At 40.7% G+C, this 20820-nt stretch overlaps 1 protein-coding gene across 12 annotated transcripts in view; it reads left to right on the top strand.

Moving 5' to 3' along the window:
- LOC102940789 (lysosomal acid lipase/cholesteryl ester hydrolase) overlaps nt 1–20820 on the top strand; it is a 38827-nt gene that overhangs the window by 16772 nt on the left and 1235 nt on the right. For 8 of the 12 annotated variants that reach the window (XM_043550745.1, XM_043550744.1, XM_043550746.1 and 5 more), the window contains 8 exons: nt 10382–10495; nt 10745–10862; nt 15678–15876; nt 16691–16800; nt 17948–18084; nt 19117–19263; nt 19416–19487; nt 20507–20575. In XM_043550745.1, the coding sequence (XP_043406680.1) occupies nt 10382–10495; nt 10745–10862; nt 15678–15876; nt 16691–16800; nt 17948–18084; nt 19117–19263; nt 19416–19487; nt 20507–20575 (966 nt within the window). Of the gene's footprint in view, nt 1–4831; nt 5609–8360; nt 8415–10381; nt 10496–10744; nt 10863–15677; nt 15877–16690; nt 16801–17947; nt 18085–19116; nt 19264–19415; nt 19488–20506; nt 20576–20820 lie in introns of those variants that run through there. The other 4 variants (XM_037905724.2, XM_037905723.2, XM_037905725.2 and 1 more) reach the window with 4 other exon arrangements.

A 20820-nucleotide genomic window follows, 5' to 3' on the forward strand; every position in this document is an offset into this window, starting at 1 on the left:
CTAATAAATTTATTTGGGCATAAGCTTTCGTGGGCTAAAACCCACTTCATCAGATGCATGGAGTGAAAAAAACAATAGGCAGGTGTATATACATCTCCAGCTAAGACATTCCATGCTTTACAATGACTGGGGTTCAATGTAGTTTAAAGTGATTCCTTTTTTGTTTTGAATCCCATTTTACAGTTATCTTCTGGAAGACATTTTAGGCCCAAGAGAAGTTAGTTTTGCAATGAGTTGAGTAGTGTTCTATTGCTAGATTTACTTTTTCCTTTATGAATCATAACTTTTCATGTCACTTAATTGTTTATTTTGGGAGTGATTTATTTTACCAAAGAGTTTGGTGTATGATTAGGAAATGTGCTATGCCTACTATTCTTCAGTATAAGTTATAGATAAACAGGATTGGTTCTCCTGGGACTGGTAGATTTTCCTTGGTGAGCTATTCTAGTTAAAATCAAGTAGAAGTGGGTCAGCTGGACATTACAGTTCTGGGTTTAGAGGTAGGCATCTAAAGCAGTCAGAAAGCTATGAGTACAAGTGAAATCTCAGAAGAAAATAAGAGTGATATATAGAGTCCCTGTTGGTGTTTTTACAGAAGGTGAGTTTATTAAATGTGAATACAGACATCAATGAGAGTTTGGAAACCAAAGATTTACAGTTAGAAGGAAAATCTCTCTATGTTCAGCTGGTAAGTCAGTCACCAAGGTTGCTTGGAAAGAGGGAGACAAGAGTGCCCCCAGAAAGAACTACATGACGTATGAGTTAGGCCCTTTATTTTCATTTTTTTATTTTCCAGGAATTTATCAGGTTTAATTCAAAAATTTTAAAAAATGGGAGGGTATCAGTAAAAATGAAAAGGAAGTCAGCAAGTGGGGGAGGGGTCCCCATACTCAAAGGAGGGTGGGGGTGGTACTCTCAGAAGGTACTCACCATGTGCCAGTTGAGGAAGCCTTCCACTCCCTGCAGTGGTGGGTTGTCTCGGCTGCTGGAACCTGGCTCCTCTCCCATCTTGTTCCCCGCACAAGTTGCGGGGAAGCAAACTGGGCTGCACTGAAGGGTCAGGAGGTCAGGGGAAGGCTGCAACCCACGTGTACTGGTCCCCTTGGTGGGCAGAGCCCTCTTCTGATCCTGCCCTTTAGTGTGGGCCTGTCTACTTGCCCTCTTAAAAATTTCCAGGTCCCAAAAAAGCCAAAATTCAGGTGAAAATCAATAAAAACACGTATACTGGCTTTTTCAAAAACCTGGGAATTTTTCAAGAGCAATCAGTAAATATTGATAATGAAGAACCTCTGATATGAGACAGCTCATTACAAGAGTGGTTACAAGAGCTATAACCACTCCAGGGTAGAGTCTGCTGCTGAAGTCTGCACCAAGGAGCAGAAGACCTAGGGAAACCCCTGTATGAAGGATGCATGTGGTAGGACACTAGTTAAGTAGCAAGTAACCCATGGGCCCAATACTGAGCTCATTAAATCACAATTACTGCCTAGAACATTTAGACTTTAGTGAAGGTGCCCAAGATAGTGATACATTTTGTGATAGCTGGGATAGCTCCCTTACCCTTACAAGTGCCATAATTCTTTAGTGACCATAAATAGTCAGAATCTCAATTTCACATTTCATCCAGAAGGACACTCCCCTTAACACTGCGCCAAGATGTTGGTTCGATACTGCCACCAAATGAGAGTGTCAGCTGAATTGCTACTACCATTTGCTGTAGCACCTTGATGTTCCTTTGAGGTCTGCCATCCAAATACTGATCCATCTTCAACCTGTTTAGAGCATAAAAGCGGACAAAATTGTAGGGTACAATGGTATGGCTGCTGCATACTCTAAAGCTGCATTATGGTAGGTATCTTGTTCACTAATGTATATTAATTTTCAGTACTTATTCCTATCTAGGGGTATTCTTAATATTTGAGTTCTCTCATCTCATTAGTTCTCCTATTACAATGTATGTGCATATGGATGTGATGAAGGTGATATACACAATAGAGAAGCAATCCCTTCCTTGGTGTTTTCCTGCTCACTACTCACTTTCCTCAGTGCAGGGATCCCCAGTTCTTGAATATATTTTTCTCAGCGTGCTTTTCTGGGGCTGGCCCTTTTAACTGTGGCAGAGCCAAATAGCTGCACCTCTGAAGTGCCCGTTTTGTAACTGACTGAAGCTTGTTGCATATATATCTCTCTCACACACACACTCTTGAGAAATACCTGTTGTACGTCCATTGTTGTATTAATGTAGATGGAATATATGGGCCAAAGGTGTTAACATAATCCTGTCACTGTCCAACATTAAACAGCATTAAACAGGCTGCGGGATTAGGTATACAGAGACCTCAGCCTGCTTAATATCATAGTAAACACATGATTAAAAGGTCTAAAAGATTTTTTTAATTAAAGATAAAGAAAAGGAAAATTAGTTAAACCATTTGAAATGTAAAGTATTAAGTAATGCTTTCATTTTAACAACATCCCTTGTTCCTTTTTCTGTGGAGTTTTTAGTAGGAAACCCCCCCCCCCTCCACCCAGTTTAACAGTCTCTTAGATGGTATCAAAGATGGTCATACCTGTCTTTTTGGGGAAAGAGAAGTTACTTGAGGTGGGCTAGAGCTGCTGTTAGTCAGATCCCATTTCATCCAGGTGATATTTCGGATTCAGCTGGAGCCAGTAGAGATGGCAATGTCACCTAGGTCCCTTTCTCTGGCCCGGTCTGGTCAGAACATCTCTCAGGATCAGGATGATGAAAGTCCAGGAAATGGGGTGGTGGCAGCCACAATGGTGAAACTTGCTCCAGTAGCCTATTTTTCTCCCTAGAGTCTTTCTTTAAGGACCCACAAAGGGAATGGTGGGCGGAAAAGCCTATGCCTTCATTATTTTGGCCAGCAATTAGGCCTAGTTTCCAACACTCATGGAGGATGGGTGTGATCCCAAAGGACTGGAGAAGGGCAAACATAGTACCATTCAACAAAAACGAGGACAACGAGGACCTGGAGAATTTATAGATCAATTAGCCTAACTTCTATACCTGGAAAGATACTGGAACAAATTATGAAACAATCAGTTTATAAGCACCTGGAAGATAATAGGGTTTTAAGGAATAGCCAGCGTGGATTTATCAAGAACAAATCATGCCAAACCAACTTAATTTCCTTCTTTGACAGCGTTATTGGCCTACTGGATAGGAGGAAACTATAGATGTGATTTATCTTAATTTTTATAAGGTTTTTGACACATTCCCACATGATATTCTCATGAGCAAACTAACGAAATGTGGTCTATAAAATTACTATAAGGTGGATGCACAATTGGTTGAAAGACTGTACTCGGGGTAGTTATTAATGGTTTACTGTAAAACTGGGGGGTGGGGGGGCGACATGTATCTAGTGAGGTACTGCAAAGGTCTGTCCTAGGTCTGGTACTATTGAATATTTTCATTAATGACTCAGATAACGGAGTGGAGAGTATGCTTATAAAATTTGCAGATAATACCAAGCTGGAAGGGCTTGCTAGTACTTTGGAGGACAGGGTTAGAATTCAAAATGACCTTGATAAATTGAAGAATTGGTCAGAAATCAACAAGATGAAATTCAATAAAAACAAGTGGAAAGTACTATATGTTGGAAGGAAAAACATCAAATGCACAACTACAAAATGGGGAATAAGGGACTAAACAGTAGAACTGCTGAAATCGATCTGGAGGTTATAGTGGACCATAAATTGAATCAGTCAATAATATTATGCAGTTGTGAAAAAGGGTAATATAATTCAGGGGGTGTATTAACAGGAGTTAAGACACAGGAGGTAATTATTCTGCTCTACTTGGCACTTGTGAGGCCTCAGCTGGAATACTGTGTCCAGTTCTGGGTGCCACACTTTAAGAAAGGTGTGGACAAATTGAAGAGGGTCCAGAGGGGAAGAACAAAAATAGGGCAGGTTTTCTAAATCTTTTATCCTGAGGAAAGACTAAAAAAACTGGGTGAGTTATGGTCAGTCTGCCATATTATTCTGTCATAAAATGTTGGCATTCAGAATAAATTATCAGTCTGGATGGCATTGCCACACTGAAAGAAATAATCCTCCCTTAATTGTGCTTGTGTAGTGGCATAAAAATAAGTGCACAGCAAACTAATAGGGCAGTACTACAAGTTTCTTTTCTCTCTCTCTCCCCTCTCTACATAAGGTGCCACTTAGCTTGCATGTTAGTACTGTGTGCCAGTCCACTCTCAGGATACATCAGAATATAGTAAACTAAATGTTCCTTTTTTGTCTTTGTACCATACTGCTGTAAAGGAGTGGCAGGGTAGATACGTTGTAACCTTATTTTTTTTTATACTCTCTGCTTGTGACTAGCATGTCTGTTTAGAGAGACCACAGATTCAGAGACCACCATCAGAAGGAGTCCAGAGGAGAGTAGCAAGAATCATAAAAGGTTTAGAAAACCTAACCTGTGAGGAAAGGTTAAAAAAACTGGCCATGTTTAGTTCTGCAAAAAGAAGACCGAGGTGGGACCGGATAAGAATCTTCTAATATGCAAAGGCTATCATAGAGGATAGTGATTAGTTGTTCTCCATGTCAGCTGAAGGTAGGACAAGAAATAATGGGTTTAAGCTGCAGCAAGGGAGATATAGGTTAGATACTAGAAACTTGCTAACTATAAGGGTAGTTAACCTCCCTTGGAAGCCTATACCAGAGCTTATGGAATCCTCCTCACTGGAGATTTTTAAGAACAAGTTGGACAAACACCTGTCAGGAATGATCTAGGTTTACTTGGTCCTGCCTCAATGCAGGGGACAGGACTAGATGACCTCCCACGGTCCCTTGCAGCTCTAGGTTTCTGTGATTATTTTTCTTAAAAATTCATATTTTGGTGCTAAAGTTGGTTTTAATAGCAAGGGGGCTGTGTCCCAAGAGAAGAGATGCACCTTGTGGGATTGGGGTCCACAACAGAGTCCTGCACTGGTGTCCACCCTGGCAGCAGTAGGGAAGAGGAAGGGGACACAACACCCCCCCCCCCCCCGGTCACCCTGGCAACTCTCCTCCAATGGGAAGAGGAGAGACAACTGAAGTCCCCAGCAGCCAGTTAGACAGCACAAGACAGGCAAGCAGCAGCATTGAAAGCAGTTTCTGACCCTGGGCCCAGCCCCGGATGCCTGGGAAAGCAAGAGGGAGGCTACAAATAGCCCTGCTTTCCTCCATGTGGCAAGACTAGCCTGGGAGCGAAGCAGAGAGGAGGTCTCCCTATAGCCGGCCAGCATAGCACTGCCAGGCCCAGCAGTGACCTGTCTGTAACCTCAGCCCGCAGAAGAGCCTCAAGAGGGTGCAATCTGCTCCTCCTGCCTCCTCTTGCCAGCAACAGAAGGAGACAGCCTGGTTCTCCTTCCACCACCTGCAGCCTGCTTGCCCTGCAGCCAGCCCACACCCGATCTAGGATTTTGGATTCTGAGACCTGACCTGCTTGCATCTGAACCTGCGGGTTCCAAGCTTTAAAGACTGTCAGCACTGTTCCAGAAGGGTGTGGATGTTTTAGTTCCTCTCCAGTGATCCCCAGGAAGGACCTGCATGCTTGCACCAGTCTTCTGAGCACTCAGCCAGAAAAGGAACCTGAGTGAGTATCCTGTATTACAGCTAGATAGGTAGTTAAGGTTTAATCTTATACCATTAAGGCACATTCCATCAGTGAAAGGGCTTTAATCTGCCTAGATCATCAAGATCTGCACTACAATTCCCAGTATAATAAAGTGTGTTTCTAAGAGCATCTCCTTACCGGCCTGCAACATGCCTCCACATGTACCACTTGGGTACCTGAAATGTGGGGAACTGAAGGAGGAGACACTTTTGGTAGGAACATTAGGGAGTGTGTGGTCACATGCCCTAGTGTGATTGCCAGCATAGCCATTAGTAATTAAAGAGCAGTATTAATATCTCTAATGATTTCAATCATTTAATATTTTTATTGTATATTTGTCTTTAATAAAATTGTTACATACAGTTTATAGTTATTGTTTTTAACTTGTTTGTTTGTGTGAGTTTGGATTATTTTTTGTTCAAGCGTGGTAGCCCCTGCCTTAGGGCTTCTCTACGCTAGAGGTTCTGTTGGCATAACTTATGTTGCTCAGGGGTGTAAATAAGCCACCCTCCGGAATGACGTAAGTTACACTGACCTAAGCGCCTGTGTGGACAGTCTCCCGCCAACATAGCTGCCGCCGCTCGTGGAAATGGTTTTATTATGCTGACAGGAGAGCTCTCTCCCATCGACATAGAGCATCTTCACCAGATGTGCTACAGCGGCGCTGCTGCATTGGCACAGCAGTGCCGTTGTGGTGCTTCTAGTGTAGACTAGCCCTAAGTGTGTTTTCACACCTTGTCTCACTGAAGGCCCGGCTAAGTAGCTCTATTCTTTAAGCACACCAGTATGAGGAGGGGGCACAGTGAAACGAGTCCAAGCAACAGCAATGTTGGAACTGTCCATATACTGTGAGTGACCTTTCTCCTGTTAATACATCTTACAGGTACTCAGCCAGCGCTGAAAGGGGGATTGCATAAAAAAGGAGTGCTGGATATTATCAGGGCAGCCAACTTGTATGTTTCCTTATCAGGTTTAGTCAGAATAACCCCAGATCACCACTGTGACGTATCTGAGAGGTGAGCTGAGGGAGGACCTGGAGAGGGCCACAAAATTGCCAGGCATGCTTTGTCCTTCTCCAGATCATTGCTACTCTGGGCGCACTGGCCTCTGGACCTATCTAAAGGTCTATAGGGAACACGGCTACCATATCTCAGTTTACTGCCTTGAGGACTTCTGGCATTCCATAGTCAGGAGGGCACCTGATTATATCATCTAGCCCATGGGCAGAACCACTCAACTCCATACTGTGGGCATTCTACCCAAAAGCACTGAAGGAAAGTGGGCTAGGAGTTGTGGATGACACCCATGTTCCCCTGAGGGCTCACAGGGCGAACAATGCACCCACTTACCCATGTCTGAAAAATGTAGCCTGAGTGGCTTGGCCATGATCACACAGGAAGTCTATAGTAGAGCCAGTTACAAATCTACATATACTGACTCCTAGCCCAGTGCCTTAAATGCGAGACCTTTCTTCCTTATAGTCTACAAAACTTACACCAAAACTCTATATTTTAGTACTTAGACTTTTTTGTTAATGACAACTGTGAGGTTAGGCAGATATATTAATATTGTTGCATGTGCTGTAACCTTCAAAGAAAAGGATATTTCAAGCATAAATTCATATTCTGTCAGTGTCTGTATGTATTTTATAATGAACAGTCCCAAAGCTCCCTCCACCACATCACTGCTCCTGAGAAATAGGTTTTGGCTCTGGAAGTATGTTTGCATTAAAGATACAGATTAAAAGACCTAAATATTGATTTTTCCCTTGCTAATATGTTTTGGACAGCATTCTTGTTTCTACTCCATTTTGTGGGAAACCCATTTGACTCCTAGCTATATCTTCTTTTATTAAAGATTTTCAAAGCATTTGTGTACAGAACACTTCTTCTGTAGTAGGTTACTGCTTTCTCCTATAATAAATGGAGACTCTAACAAAGACAGTGTTCTTGACAAATAAGATAACTGGAAGCCAGTGCAATTAGGGCCTGCTAAAATATCAAGCATCTCACAAAAGAAAATACTATTAAAACCTTCATAAATATTTGCAGAAGGGTGAAATAGAATTTAGTACAACCTGTTCGAGCTGGCGTTCTGACTTCAGCTAGATTTGTAAAGAGTGGCAGATAACCTACATGTGTAACAGTCTGATGGAGTTATATCTCTTCTTTCTATCCTATTTCTCTCCCTGCCTCCCCAGCCACAGTTCAAATACTAGGAAGGTCTGGCTAGTGAGGGACACAAAGTGCAGCAAACCATGCTAGTCAGGGAGGGAGACTAGTTTCCCTAGTGCCATATACTGTCACTGTTCCTTCTCCTCTGACCTCCCACAACCTGACATTGTTTTAGCACTGTCCGTCACAGGTGCTCTGAATCCTGTCCTTGAATCCCTCCAAAGGAGCTGTCCTACTCCTGTATCTACATGAAGCTGGTAACCTGTGCTTTTTAGGTGGTAGGTGTAGTGCTGGGAAAAATAATTTAGAGATGGGCTGTTCACAAAACAATAGAATGTGTGTGTGATACTTGTTCTGATTAACACACCCTTTGTAGGGTGTGTTAATCAGTGTAATATGGTGTGATTTATGCTTACATCTGTATTTTTAGAAAATGTATTAAAAATTGTTGTAGTAAATTCTTGTATCACTTTCACTATGATCATGAGCACTATAGAAAAGCCTAAGATAGACAAAGCAACTCTTTTTAACCAGTTTTTTTGTTTTTGTTTTTAAAGGAAATAAATAGACTTGGCAGAAATAGAAAATTTATATATATATGATTTTGACAGGTAATGTCAACATTTATTTTATAGGATTTTTTATTTTTATCAGTTTAAATGTTGCACAATTGCACAAAATTATGGGGTTTATGCCTTTTTTCTGTTTGTTTAAATTTTCTCTGTGGGAAACTATGGGAGGGAGTCAGACAATACTTAATGACAGATGTTGAGATTCAAATGTGATGTTGACAATTTGTGTTTTAATGGTTATAAAGTTTTAACATGTCAAAACATGGAAATTAAATATCCTTAAATCACCTCTAATAAGTTCTCAAACAGCGTTTTTTTTGCCTACATATACATTTTCTATTATCAAAGGAAATATTTTTTGTCTGTTTGTATGTGTATGGTGAAATTAATGTTTATCGATAGTTACCAATACAAATGTAATCCTTCCAAGCCTAGAAATAAAGCGCTTCTTTTGTTTGGGCTCTTACCATATATATTGAATTGTTCAGAATCAGATAGAGACAAAAAGGATGACAAACTGCTGGGTAGACTTGTTTAGCTGTATTAAAAGAAATATTTGTGCATACAGAATACTGATGCCTGCAAAATTTCTCCTTAGATGAGTACACACGTTTCCATACTATCATAATAGTACTGCCTAGAGAGGGGAAGAGGCAGGTGAGATTGACCTTAAAGGGAGCTATTCTGTCACTTAATGCTGGTGGAAAATGTACACCTATTCTTCTGTGCATTGATGGGAGACAGACCACTTTATGATCTGATTAGTGCAAGAGAAATGTAACACAGACCCACTCTAACTACAGAAAGGTGGCATATCCCTTTCTCTGCTGTTGGAATGTGTGCAGCAGTAAGTAGGCCATCCTGGCACATCAGGCTGCACTGGAGGCATGTTATTCACTACAATACTTAGCATTGTTCAACATCACAAGACAGGTCCTGTTTGACTTGCTCACATTAGTAGCACCATTGGCTTCGATGGGACTACGGCAAGTGTAAGCGTTTGCAGGATTGGAACTCCTAATGGCTAGGCTATGTAGCAAACTAAGAATAAACTCCTAGATTTATTAGGTAATAAAAATACATGTGCCCACAAAGTTGTAATAACCTGTAAAGACAGACACCTGCTAACTTTCTATTAGAGTGGTCTATTTACCCAACAAATATCGTTGAGAGTGATAGGTTTTCTTTGCATCTGACTTTTTTCCCCCTGCCAAATACCAACAGTGATTAGTCCAAAGAGGCCCCTCTCAGGTCTGTATTACTTATCCAATAGATTGGAAACACAGGACACTTTCTGGGTTCAGTGAAAAGACAGAAGGAAGTGAATTTGAGAGATATTCTACAATGAAAATAGAAATTAAAAATTAGGCATATGCCAGTCTATTTTAATACACTTTACAATTTCAGATGGTATGTGCGGGGCACTGATAGAGAATTATTGTCCTGTACATTAGCTACTAGTATTTCTGGAACTCTTCTCCAATTAGCTTAACATAGAGATTAGCACTTGATTATGTAGCTCTTGTATATGGATGGGAAGGCTTTAAACCAGCTGGACGTCAACTATAAGGAAATGCTGGATTCAGCAGTTGTTATTGCTGTTAGACATGGGGGCCAAACCAAAACCTGGGGGTCCAAAGCCATCAAATGCTAAATAAGTTTTGATCCAGCTCTAGTTGCTTTCCAGCTCAACCCCATCTCTAGTTGTTATTGTAAACCATGTATTAACAAGGTCCAGTGCAAGTGTTATCTACGCTTTGTTTCTACATCTGCTGAGTCTTGAACTATGTGAGTGATGTTGCTGTTTGTTTGAGGCTATCCTAGCAATTAATGACCAGTAGAATAACCACGCAGAAAACAGGACTTCATAATATTTTTCCTAGAATGTAACACTGCAGAATAAACATGAATCATAGTAAGCTACATTAAGTCATAACTGATACGGTTTCTATACGTTACCCTTGATTCTGATGGCACTAACACAGCACACTTATTTTTTTTCCAAGAGACCCAAGATGTGGTTGGCTGTAGTTGTGACATGTTTGATCCATGGAACTGTATCAGTACAAGGACTTGTTGTCAATAACACACCTTTAGATCCTGAAACATTTATGAATATTGTAAGTAAAGTGTCCAAGGGTGGGGGGAAATCTCTGTGAAACACTGAAATGTACATTGCTAGTAGTTAAATGTGTAAGTCTGTGGATTAAACCAACAGAGCCTACAATAGATAATGGCCCACAGTTCAGTATTCCTTGAAATAGGATTCCAGTTAAAATCCTGAGTGAATACATGGCCTAGGAAAGCCTTTGAAAACCTGTTGACCGTCTGTTTTTAAAGACAAAAGACTTCGATTTTTCTTTCTGCAGAGTGAGATCATCACCTACTGGGGATACCCCAGTGAAGAGTATGATGTTGTGACCGTGGATGGCTACATACTTCGTGTTAACAGAATACCTCAAGGGAGAGTACGTGCTGACAACACAGGTAAAATTGATGTCAATATTAAACAGGACACTTGCTGTATCCTTATGGTTAGGTTAGGAAGGAATTTAACTTAGATCATAGACATATGTTCAAGAGGCTTACGGGGGTCCCAGAGAATCCCATGAGTTTGGTTTCATGGAGTTTCCATCCAGTAAAGGCAGATTTATGGAGAAGGCCCTTCCCTGTATTGCCCTAAAAGGGTTTTCCTCCCACAGCCTACTTTACCCCACAGCTCTGCACTACTCCTAACCCCCACAATCCCCAGCTGACAGCACTGGTCCTACAGAAGCCATGCTGCCATTGGCAGAGTCCTGTGGCTGCGTAGTAGGTTGCACAGAGAACAAAGTTATGTTCTAGTTCTGCCCGAAGACTTCTGGAGCATCAGTAGTGGAGCTTCCACAGGGCACTGACAGTGGGGAAAGAGTATTACTGAATAGTCCCAACACCATCCCTGTGCTTGTACCCTAGGGGAGCCACTGGATCTCAGCCTTCCCCATGATCCTAGGAGCAGAGAGGGGTGATCTGGGCCCTTGTTAGAGAAGTGCTTATTTCCTGGGGTTTTTTGTCTGTCAGTCTTCAAATGGGTAACCAGTCTCTCACTTAGTCATCTGTTTTATCTGTGTGATCCCATGGCTTAAACTAAAGCATGTACAACAAATAACTGAATGTTAAACTACTTGTCTCATTTACTACGGTTAGGTTTCTAATCTCTTACATAAATTCAGTATTGAAACACTGAAAGTATGTGATCACTTGTTTCTTTAAAATTTATAAACCAAAACTTTTTTGTTATGGGGAAAATCAATATTTATATTGCCATTTGACTATAGATGGGCTCTATGGTTGTCTAATGGGAACTCTTTTGGAATAAGAGATTCCTCTCAACTGTTGCTTTTTTGAAGACTACAAATAACCAAATGCAGCGGCTCAAACAAATTATGAAAATGCTCAAGAGGACAAGAGTCTTTATATGTAAAGTTTGCATCTTATTCTAAACTAAGCCTATCCACTCTGCATCCGCAAGCAACCTTGTAGAGGTTGAGCACTGTCCTTGCAAAGTGTACAAACGTACAGGTAGTCTGCTTCCCCCCTGCTAATCCCTAGAGTATAGCTAAACAGTGCTAACTGTATAAAAATGGGAAGAAAATTCTGCAGTGAAGTGCACTTTAAAGGTCACAAGAGAACAGTGAAGGGTATATGAGGAACTGAGACTGAAGATGCAGGTGAGGATCTCAGCATAGTGAGAGGACAAGGGAAGGAGTACTGAATGGGGAGGGAGGCGAGGAGAGAGGACGTGGGAGGGAAGAGGAAAAATACAAGCAAAATAATGGGGAATGGAGAGATGATGGGGAGGGAGTAAAAAAAAAATTGACAACTGAAGGCAGGAGAGGTTAAAGATTTCTGCCTGTGGGTATGGAAAACTGAGTCTTGTTAGTATAAACCATGTTGGGCATGAAAAAGAAGCCAGGATGACTAGAGTGCCACTGCTGATCTAAATCAGTTGTCCTGCCGAGAGCAACGTTATTGCTTATCCATAAGAATCACCAGCCACAAACCTAAAACAGAGACCACCAGCCTGAAGGAGTTTTTTGTTTTGTTTTGTTTTGGGTTTTTTTGCTTTGCCTTTCAGCATGTACTTAAGGGAAAATCTTTACAGCCTGGGAAGTGTCACCGTGCAGGACTGATAGAAAAGGGTATGGTGCACAGCTAAGCTATCAAGAGATGTAAAGCAGTCTTAGTAGGTGTCTGTTGAGTTAGTGTAAAGTGATTAATACTGCTGTGAATTTATTTGTCGTGTTAATGATGATGATAGGGCATCTAGAGCCATGGATGAGCATCTCTTTATATTTTAAAATCTAAATAAGTGAATGTTACCAATGCGTATTTGTTTTTGGGGGTTTTGTTTTTTCCATTGTACACTGAGTGATGGTGTGGCCAAATGAATCCATCAGGGGGAGCTATTGGATTGGAAATGAGGTTGTTATTGAAGTGATGATCAGCAATGATAAGGGGATGGGGAAGAAGTACAGAAAGTCTATGATGGGTTTCAACAATCTATCAGTCGTATAAAAGCTTCAGAACAGTGTCTGAATTCAGTGTAAGTTTGGTTATTGTTTAACACTTGCCTATGTAATGTGAAAACCCTTCATGACTGGGTGCCCGGGATGGGCCACACTGAGAATGCCATGCTTAGGGCAAACCCCAAGAAATGGGGCAGACAGTCCTCCAAACACTGGTGACTTATTCTGTAATTAGATTCACCAAACCAGAAACAAAGAAATTCTGTATCACCACACTGGTTAACAAGAAGTCAAACACAGTTCCCTTTAGGCATTCCAGCCCTTGGTTCCCATCCAGACAAATTGGTCTAGTAGGTTGAGTGGTTACTGAAAATACATTTCCCCATATGTGAGGTTCTTCCATTCCCAAGAGATCAGACACTTACCCCAGGTCAAGATGTATCTCAGACCTTACCCGAAAACCACACTGTCAGCCAATCCTCAGTAAACTAACTAAAGATTTCTTAATAAAAGAAAAGAGAGTTAAAATGGTTAATAGATTGTGTATATATATAAGCACTTGGCAATCATTTATGTCAGGTTTGTAGTAGTGGTGGAATGGTCTGCTAACTTGTAAAGAGCCTCTCTGGAATCACCCAAACAGATTGGGAATCATTAGTCCTTGTTCAAAGTTTCCTTGATAGAAATCCAGTCTGGAGAAATGAAGCAGGAAATGAAGACAGAATGGAGATGTTCCAACTACAATTTATATCCTCTATGTGCATGGAAATTCACCATCCCAAATAAAGCCCAGTGCCCATTTGTATGGAAAATTACTGGCCCAAGATGGAGTCCAGGGTCACAGGAGCATATCACATGTCCTTGCATGGTTTGCCATTAGCTTCTTGTTGTCTGAGGGATCTGCCGGAAGATCTGCTGGGTGGGATGAGTTTCTTCAGTGGCCCATTGGCCCTTAATGGGCCATCAACACCAATGATACAAGTAGATTTTTAACTCTTACCAGTATGGTACCAACCCCACTCCGACTCCAACCCCCCTCACAAAAAATGTTCTGTGACTAGAGCCCTCCGTGGATACAAATTTGTCTGTAGATAGAAATCTGTATCCGTGGAACTGCAGGGCTCTCCCGGGAACTTGAGCTATGTTGTCTATTTTAACTGCTTTGTTGGAGTGCCATGGAGTGGTTAAATGTTTCCACAAACTGTTACAATGGTGTTAGAGATGGGGAAGAAGGAGAGGTGGGCAACTGTGGAAAGACAGTAGTTTCAACGGCAGGAAGGTGAATGGTGCTAGTCCCAGCTTGGTCAAGATCCTAGTGAAAGAATGGCGGGGAGGGATAGCTCAGGGTTCGAGCATTGGCCTGCTAAACCCAGGGTTGTGAGTTGAGGGGGCCATTTAGGGATCTGGGCCAAAAATGGGGATTGGCCCTGCTTTGAGCAGGGGGTTGGACTAAGATGACCTCCTGAGGTCCCTTCCAACTCTGATATTCTATGATTCTATGAAAGCAAAAAAAACTCTTAGGTAGCAGCATCCCCTTCAAGCAGTTCAAATCTCTGTTCTCTGGCACCACTTCCTGTGCAGTAAAATACACAGTCATGTCCTTGCTGGGCTTGAGCTGCTAGTTGTTTTCAGGAGGGGACAGGGAAGACTCCTGTACCTACCAGTGTAGTCTGGACACCAGGTCCCCTGGTCAAGTGGTTACAACATAGATCAAACTGGAATTACTACTAATTATGGTGTCCATGGGTATAAGTGCAGTGAAAGGGGTTCATGTCAGGGCTCTTTAAGGAAAAAGGTCTGAAATGCAGTAGTATAAGGTTCTCTGGCACTGACTCCATGACACTTAAAAAAAAACCCCAAACCAGTTAATATTATAGCAATGGTTCCCAAACTTTTTCCCCCAATGAACTCTTTGGCATCTTACTAAGTGTCCTGGACCCCTTTAATTTCTGGTACTACTGGAACGCCCCTTCCAGCATGACCTGGCATGCCTAGTGCGTCAGAGGTCATGCTGTACCGAGGGTGCCGTTTTGAGAACAAAATGGCATACCCTACATGGAAAAAGAGCTGGAATGCTGTTCCAGTATGTGCTGGCCCTCGCTCCGGGGCAGATCTCAGCAGAGCCCACGTCAGACCCGCAGAAGTCCAGGGACCCCACTTCGGGATTCACAGGATTGTAGCAATGATTAGGAGGGGAACGAACATAGCCACATGATGGTGGGAGGAGATCATGAGGAACTGCCGCATCAAGATACAGTTATTATGGGAATTAGTGTGGACTATGTGAAGAGGCTGAGAGAGGCTGTAGATCTAGTAATCAGGATGAAACTCATTAACCTGATACATCTTTCTAGGCATGTACTGCTTAGATCCTGAAGTACACAACAAATATGTTTTCTGACAATCAATATAATAGGACTAATATTGAAGTACACCTTTAGTATGCATTTAGCCATGGTAATTATAAGCCATTCCCTCAAATCTTCTCCCAAGTTTTCCATATTTAGTAGTGATAGCATTTGAGAGAGACAATTTTTTCCATAAAATTGTTCTTTGTTTAACACCCAGTAGTACAAGAGAGAGAATACTTCTATGTAGTTTTCCTTTTGTAAGAAGTGTCTTTAAGGAATTCCACATTAGTGTCTCTGGCGATTCAACTTAATCCCTCTACAACTAGAACTGGGTGTTAAAGTCAGGAGTTTGGCTGTTGGGGCATGAGTGTCATTTTATTATCAATATCACAGAAGTTTTGGTTGTGTGGAATATGCAGCATGTGTCTGTCTCTCTCTTTCAGGTCCAAAGCCTGTTGTGTTTCTGCAGCATGGTTTACTTACAGATGGCAGCACCTGGATTACCAATTTGCCCAATAACAGCTTGGGCTTCATACTGGCAGATGCAGGCTATGATGTTTGGATAGGAAACAGCAGAGGGAACACCTGGTCTAGCCGACACATAAGCCTTTCAGTGCACCAAAAGAAATTCTGGGCTTTCAGGTAGACTGTAATTTGGGAAAAACAATGATGTGATCAATTTATTTTGTTTTATAAAGTGATGTTATGAAAGCTTTCACTACTTCAGTGCGAAACTAATAAAGAGTTAGGCTAAAACACTAAAATGTGTCCAGTAATTTTGAATGCCCAATTTGACAATTACACCTGGATTTTTTCAGAGGTGTTGAACACATCCAGTTCCATTCAAGTCAGTTGCAGTTGTAGATGGTAAGCATCTCAGAAAATCAGGCAATTGATACGTCAGACTGCACCCCCAGAATTAGTGGACACACAAATATGAAGGTGGTGTTGTCTATTTCTCTGTATCATGCTTGGAGTTCTCTTGGAATTACTAAATTTATTATGAGGACAGGATAAATTAAATGAAATCAAATGCCTTTTAACTGGAATATGAACTTACCAAAGGACAAAAAAGTTCAAAAGCCTTGCTACAGTATCTGACAGTCACTGTCCGAGATTGCCATTAGAGACTCTGTTTAAACATAGTTGCAGCTAACATGGATATGAGAGAGCTGTATCTCAAACAACAAATCTTGGTTTGTTTTTCTTTAAACACAGTTTGGACCAGTGAATCAATCTGACTGATACAGTGGAAAAGGGTTTAAACATGATTCCTTACCTCAGTTTCTGGCCCAGTGTGGATGGGGCTATAAACACTAGAGGCACTTTGGGGGAACAATTTGGAGAGGCTTGCAGTACATGTGCTATGCCTATTCTATGGTTCAAAGACATTTTGTGTTTAAAAGTAGACACCTAATTCTATTACACTTAAAGATGGTATTTTTTCCTTTTGTAGCTTTGATGAACTAGCTAAATATGACCTTCCAGCAGTGATTAATTTTATTGTGCAGAAAACTGGACAACAGCAGTTGTATTATGTTGGCCATTCACAAGGCACCACTATAGGTAAGTTAAGGGGAATATGGTGTATCGTTAAATATGGAAATAACTGTCCATTATAAGCTAGATCTCTTCTCTCCTTTGCCACACATCCGCCTCCCATACCCACATGCACCCTGGTTCCAATTCCCTTTGTTTGTGCTGCAAATACCACAGGCAACCAGAAGAGAATTTTTAGGGTAATGTCATGTCCTGGTTGCTCTGTCATCTGAAAGTCATGTTCTGTTCTTTTCAGACTTACACATAATCATTCCATAACCTGGATGCAACTGGAGTGTGTAGTTAAGGTGCACACTATGAAGTACAGATTTTTATCTTGGGCCTGTCCACTTTAGGAAGAAAGTGTATTGCTAAAACATGTGAGTTAACATGTTTCAACTAGCACATTATAAAATCCTAACAGAGAGCAGGAATATTGTATTTGAACACCCGTGGTTCACCTTGACCAACTAACATTGTAAAGCACCATTGCCCTGTTTTCTCTAGGGTTGAGAATTGTACAGTAGCTGCCATATAGAAAAAAAAACCCATTTTATACAAGGGTGGACTCAGAGAGATTCAGTTAACAATTCTTTTGATGTATGAACCACGGTAGGACCCCACTCAGCATAACAATATTTATTTGGGTTCTGCAGTGCTAAAAGAGTAATAAATTCTTACTTCATTTGCTTGCATAAGTAAATCAGAGGAAGGACATCTGAGTAGGGATGTGCCATTCTGACAGTTGTTTTTTTGAGTATAATCACACTTTATGGGAAATCTGATATGCACACTCAGGACTCTACTTTCAAATAGTCAAAACCTTGTTTTAACACAGCATTTCATTAAGCTAAGCAAAGGCACTAAATTCCAGTTAAGTTCACCTGGAAGAAAGTTTCAGACTGCAAGTGTCATCATCTCATCCTCAAACTTCAGTAGGAACTTCCTAGTAATCGAGTCTTTTGAAAATTGCGACCTAGCATGGCACTTCAAGGTGTGGGCCACAAATGCAGCTAGAGAATGTTTACATTATCAACAGCCTCTGTTTTCAATTGACCCTTTGAAAATTCTCAACACTTCTGTTCTCATTGCAGTTGTAAAATAGTTTTTACAAAAACTAAACATTGTGCCTGAACTCCACAATAGTAACTTGTATGTCTTTCTTCATTTTCAGCTTTCATAGCATTTTCAACCATGCCCCTGCTGGCTCAAAGAATCAAAATGTATTTTGCCTTAGCTCCTGTAGTCACAATGAAATATGCCAAATCCCCATTGACAAAGCTTGCATTACTTCCCAATTCAATTATCAAGGTATGCAATTTCTTCACACAGAATATCTATTGGCCAAAGTTAGTAGGACCTTTTGGTGGGGATTCTAAAATGAGTTGAGACACTGTAGAATATCCAGCGATTTTTAGTGTGCAATCTGCTGTCAAAGCTAGTCACGTACATTAGTCCATAATCTGTGTTTATGGTGCCAAAATTTACCCTTAAAGTATGTTAGAAAATGGATTAGAGTCATGCGCAGACTTCACTTTCATGGGAGAGTGGAAAAAATCTTGGATTATTCAGAGCGTGTATGAATTAAAGGGAGACATGAGAGGTATATAAAATAGTAAATGGTGTAGAGGTGGTAACAGAGCATTGCCACTCTACCTTACCCTTTTTCCTAATACAAGAAAAAGTTAGCATTCCGTAAAACTGAAGGGCAACAAATCTAAAACTCTGACAGGATGAAGCTTAGCAGGATTCAAAATAGGGTTAGACATTTCTATGGGTAATGAGGGTATCCAGCTATACTAGGTAGGAAACAAAATAAGGGTACGTTATTGCTTCAGGGTATAAACTAAGCATGAGCTGCCATGAGTTTGGAAGTTACTTCCCCCCACTGGCATGATTCTCCATTATGAGGATTTTAGTATTTTCCTTTGGAGCATGTATTACTGCAGAGAGCAGTAACTGGACTAGTTGGACCACTAGCCTGATCTGGCACAGTAATGCCAATAACTTTTGCCAAGAGACCATGCAATAGTTTAGTAGGCCCTGAAGGTTGCAAATACCAAAGAAGGAGAGGAATTATTTAGGAGTATCCAAAGAGTAAAACTAGGAAGAATTAATTAAGGACTAGAAAATAGTAATCGAGATCTTAACAGTGAAACTTTTGGAATAGGGAGTTGTCTGTCTTCCAAGTGGTGGAACTGTCCTCACCTGAGTTATTTAAATATACATTGAACATAGAATGTCCCCTATATTACATCTGAGTTTAGCGTTAATAGAGGGAAGGGAAGATTTCATCGCCAATATCTGTAATTGTAATAAATATAAATCTTTTTAATTTTACAGATTTTTTTTGGGAATAAAGATTTCTTACCCCACACTTACTTTGGTGAGGTGGTTGCTGTTGAATTTTGCCGCCATATGAGTTTATCAGAGATTTGTGGTAATATCCTGTTTGTGCTGTGTGGATTTAATGAGAAGAACTTAAATATGGTATGTATAAATCAGGGTGTTTTTGTTTTGTTTGGTTTTTGTTTTTTTGAAAGACTGATTTATCCTTGAAATTGTCTGCATTGATTTGTGATAAATAAATGGAGCCACTTCCTGAATGAAACTTCTTGTGAAATTTAAATGTTTCTTTTCAGAGCCGAGTACATGTGTATACAGCACATGCCCCAGCGGGAACATCTGTACAAAATATGATTCATTGGAAACAGGTAGAATTTCTGAAACATAAAGTGCCCTTCAATCATAATGTAAAAATTATATGTTGTATTTGAAAATTGATTTATGGTCAGTCTCCCATACTATTCTGTCAGGAAACGTTGTCATTCAGAATAAATTATCAATCCAGATGGCATTGCCTCATCAAAAAAATTAATTATCCCTTAATGGCCTAGCATAGTATATTTTGCAAAACAGACCCTTGGCAGTGTCATGAAAATACCTTAAATGCAAGAAATCTTATAGGGCAGCACTACTATTAAGGATATGTCTACACTTACCGGAGATCGACGCTGCTGTGATCAGTGCAGCGGGGGTCAGTTTAGGAGGTCTGGTGAAGACCTGCTAAATTAGCAGCAGAGCACTCTCCAGTTGACTTGGTACTCCACCGGAACAAGAAGAGTAAGATAAGTCAATGGGAGAGTGTCTCCTGTTGACGCAGCGTGGTGTGGACACTGCAGTAAATCAACATAAGCTACGTCGACTCCAGTTACGTTATTCACGTAGCTGGACTAGCGTAATTTAGGTCGACTTACCACAGACAAAGCGTAGACAAAGCCTTAGGTTTTTTTTCTTGAGTAAGATGTTAATTATCTTGCAAATTGATATTGACTGCCAACCCACACCCAGAATACATGGGAATGCAGCAAACAAAATATCAATTTTTTTCTGTCATGCTATTTAAATTATAGATATATATAGCAGAGTAAACATGGTGTAACCATATATTTTTAATACTTTCCCCTTGTGGCCATATATCTGTTTAGAAGCACCAGACTTGCTCTGCTACGTGCATTCCAGTTACCTCAGGGTAGTATGACAACCCAGTTTTCGTTCAGCTGCTGTCTCCCTGTATTTCACCCCCTCAGGTTTTTAAGGCAGAGAGAATTATTAGCCTCTACATGTGAAAAACCTGCAAATGTATGAAGTAATGAACCTATCTTTTCCTCACAATGATCACAATTATGTTTACTAAAATGTATATACATTTGATTTTAATCTTATACTCTAGGCAATTAAAACTGGTAAACTAAAAGCTTATGACTGGGGAACCTGGTTCAACCGTTTGCACTATAATCAGGTAAACCTCTCCAAATGGGGAAATATTTGTCTTTCTGTTTTTAAAAAAAAAAAGGGGGGGGGGAGGGGAGAGATAGCAAAGGCTAGGAACCATTTTCAAAATTTATTTCAAAATAGAATCACTTAGTTGGTCTTTTCTTCCAGTTGGAATGTCTAACCTTGCATATTATCTTTCTGTTCTGTTACTGTTTCTTTAAAGAAATTAGGAAAACTTAGTTCCAAAAATGATGCAGTGAATTTCCTGGT

The sequence above is a fragment of the Chelonia mydas genome, chromosome 7, assembly GCF_015237465.2.
Source record: "Chelonia mydas isolate rCheMyd1 chromosome 7, rCheMyd1.pri.v2, whole genome shotgun sequence".
Taxonomy (NCBI): domain Eukaryota; kingdom Metazoa; phylum Chordata; order Testudines; family Cheloniidae; genus Chelonia; species Chelonia mydas.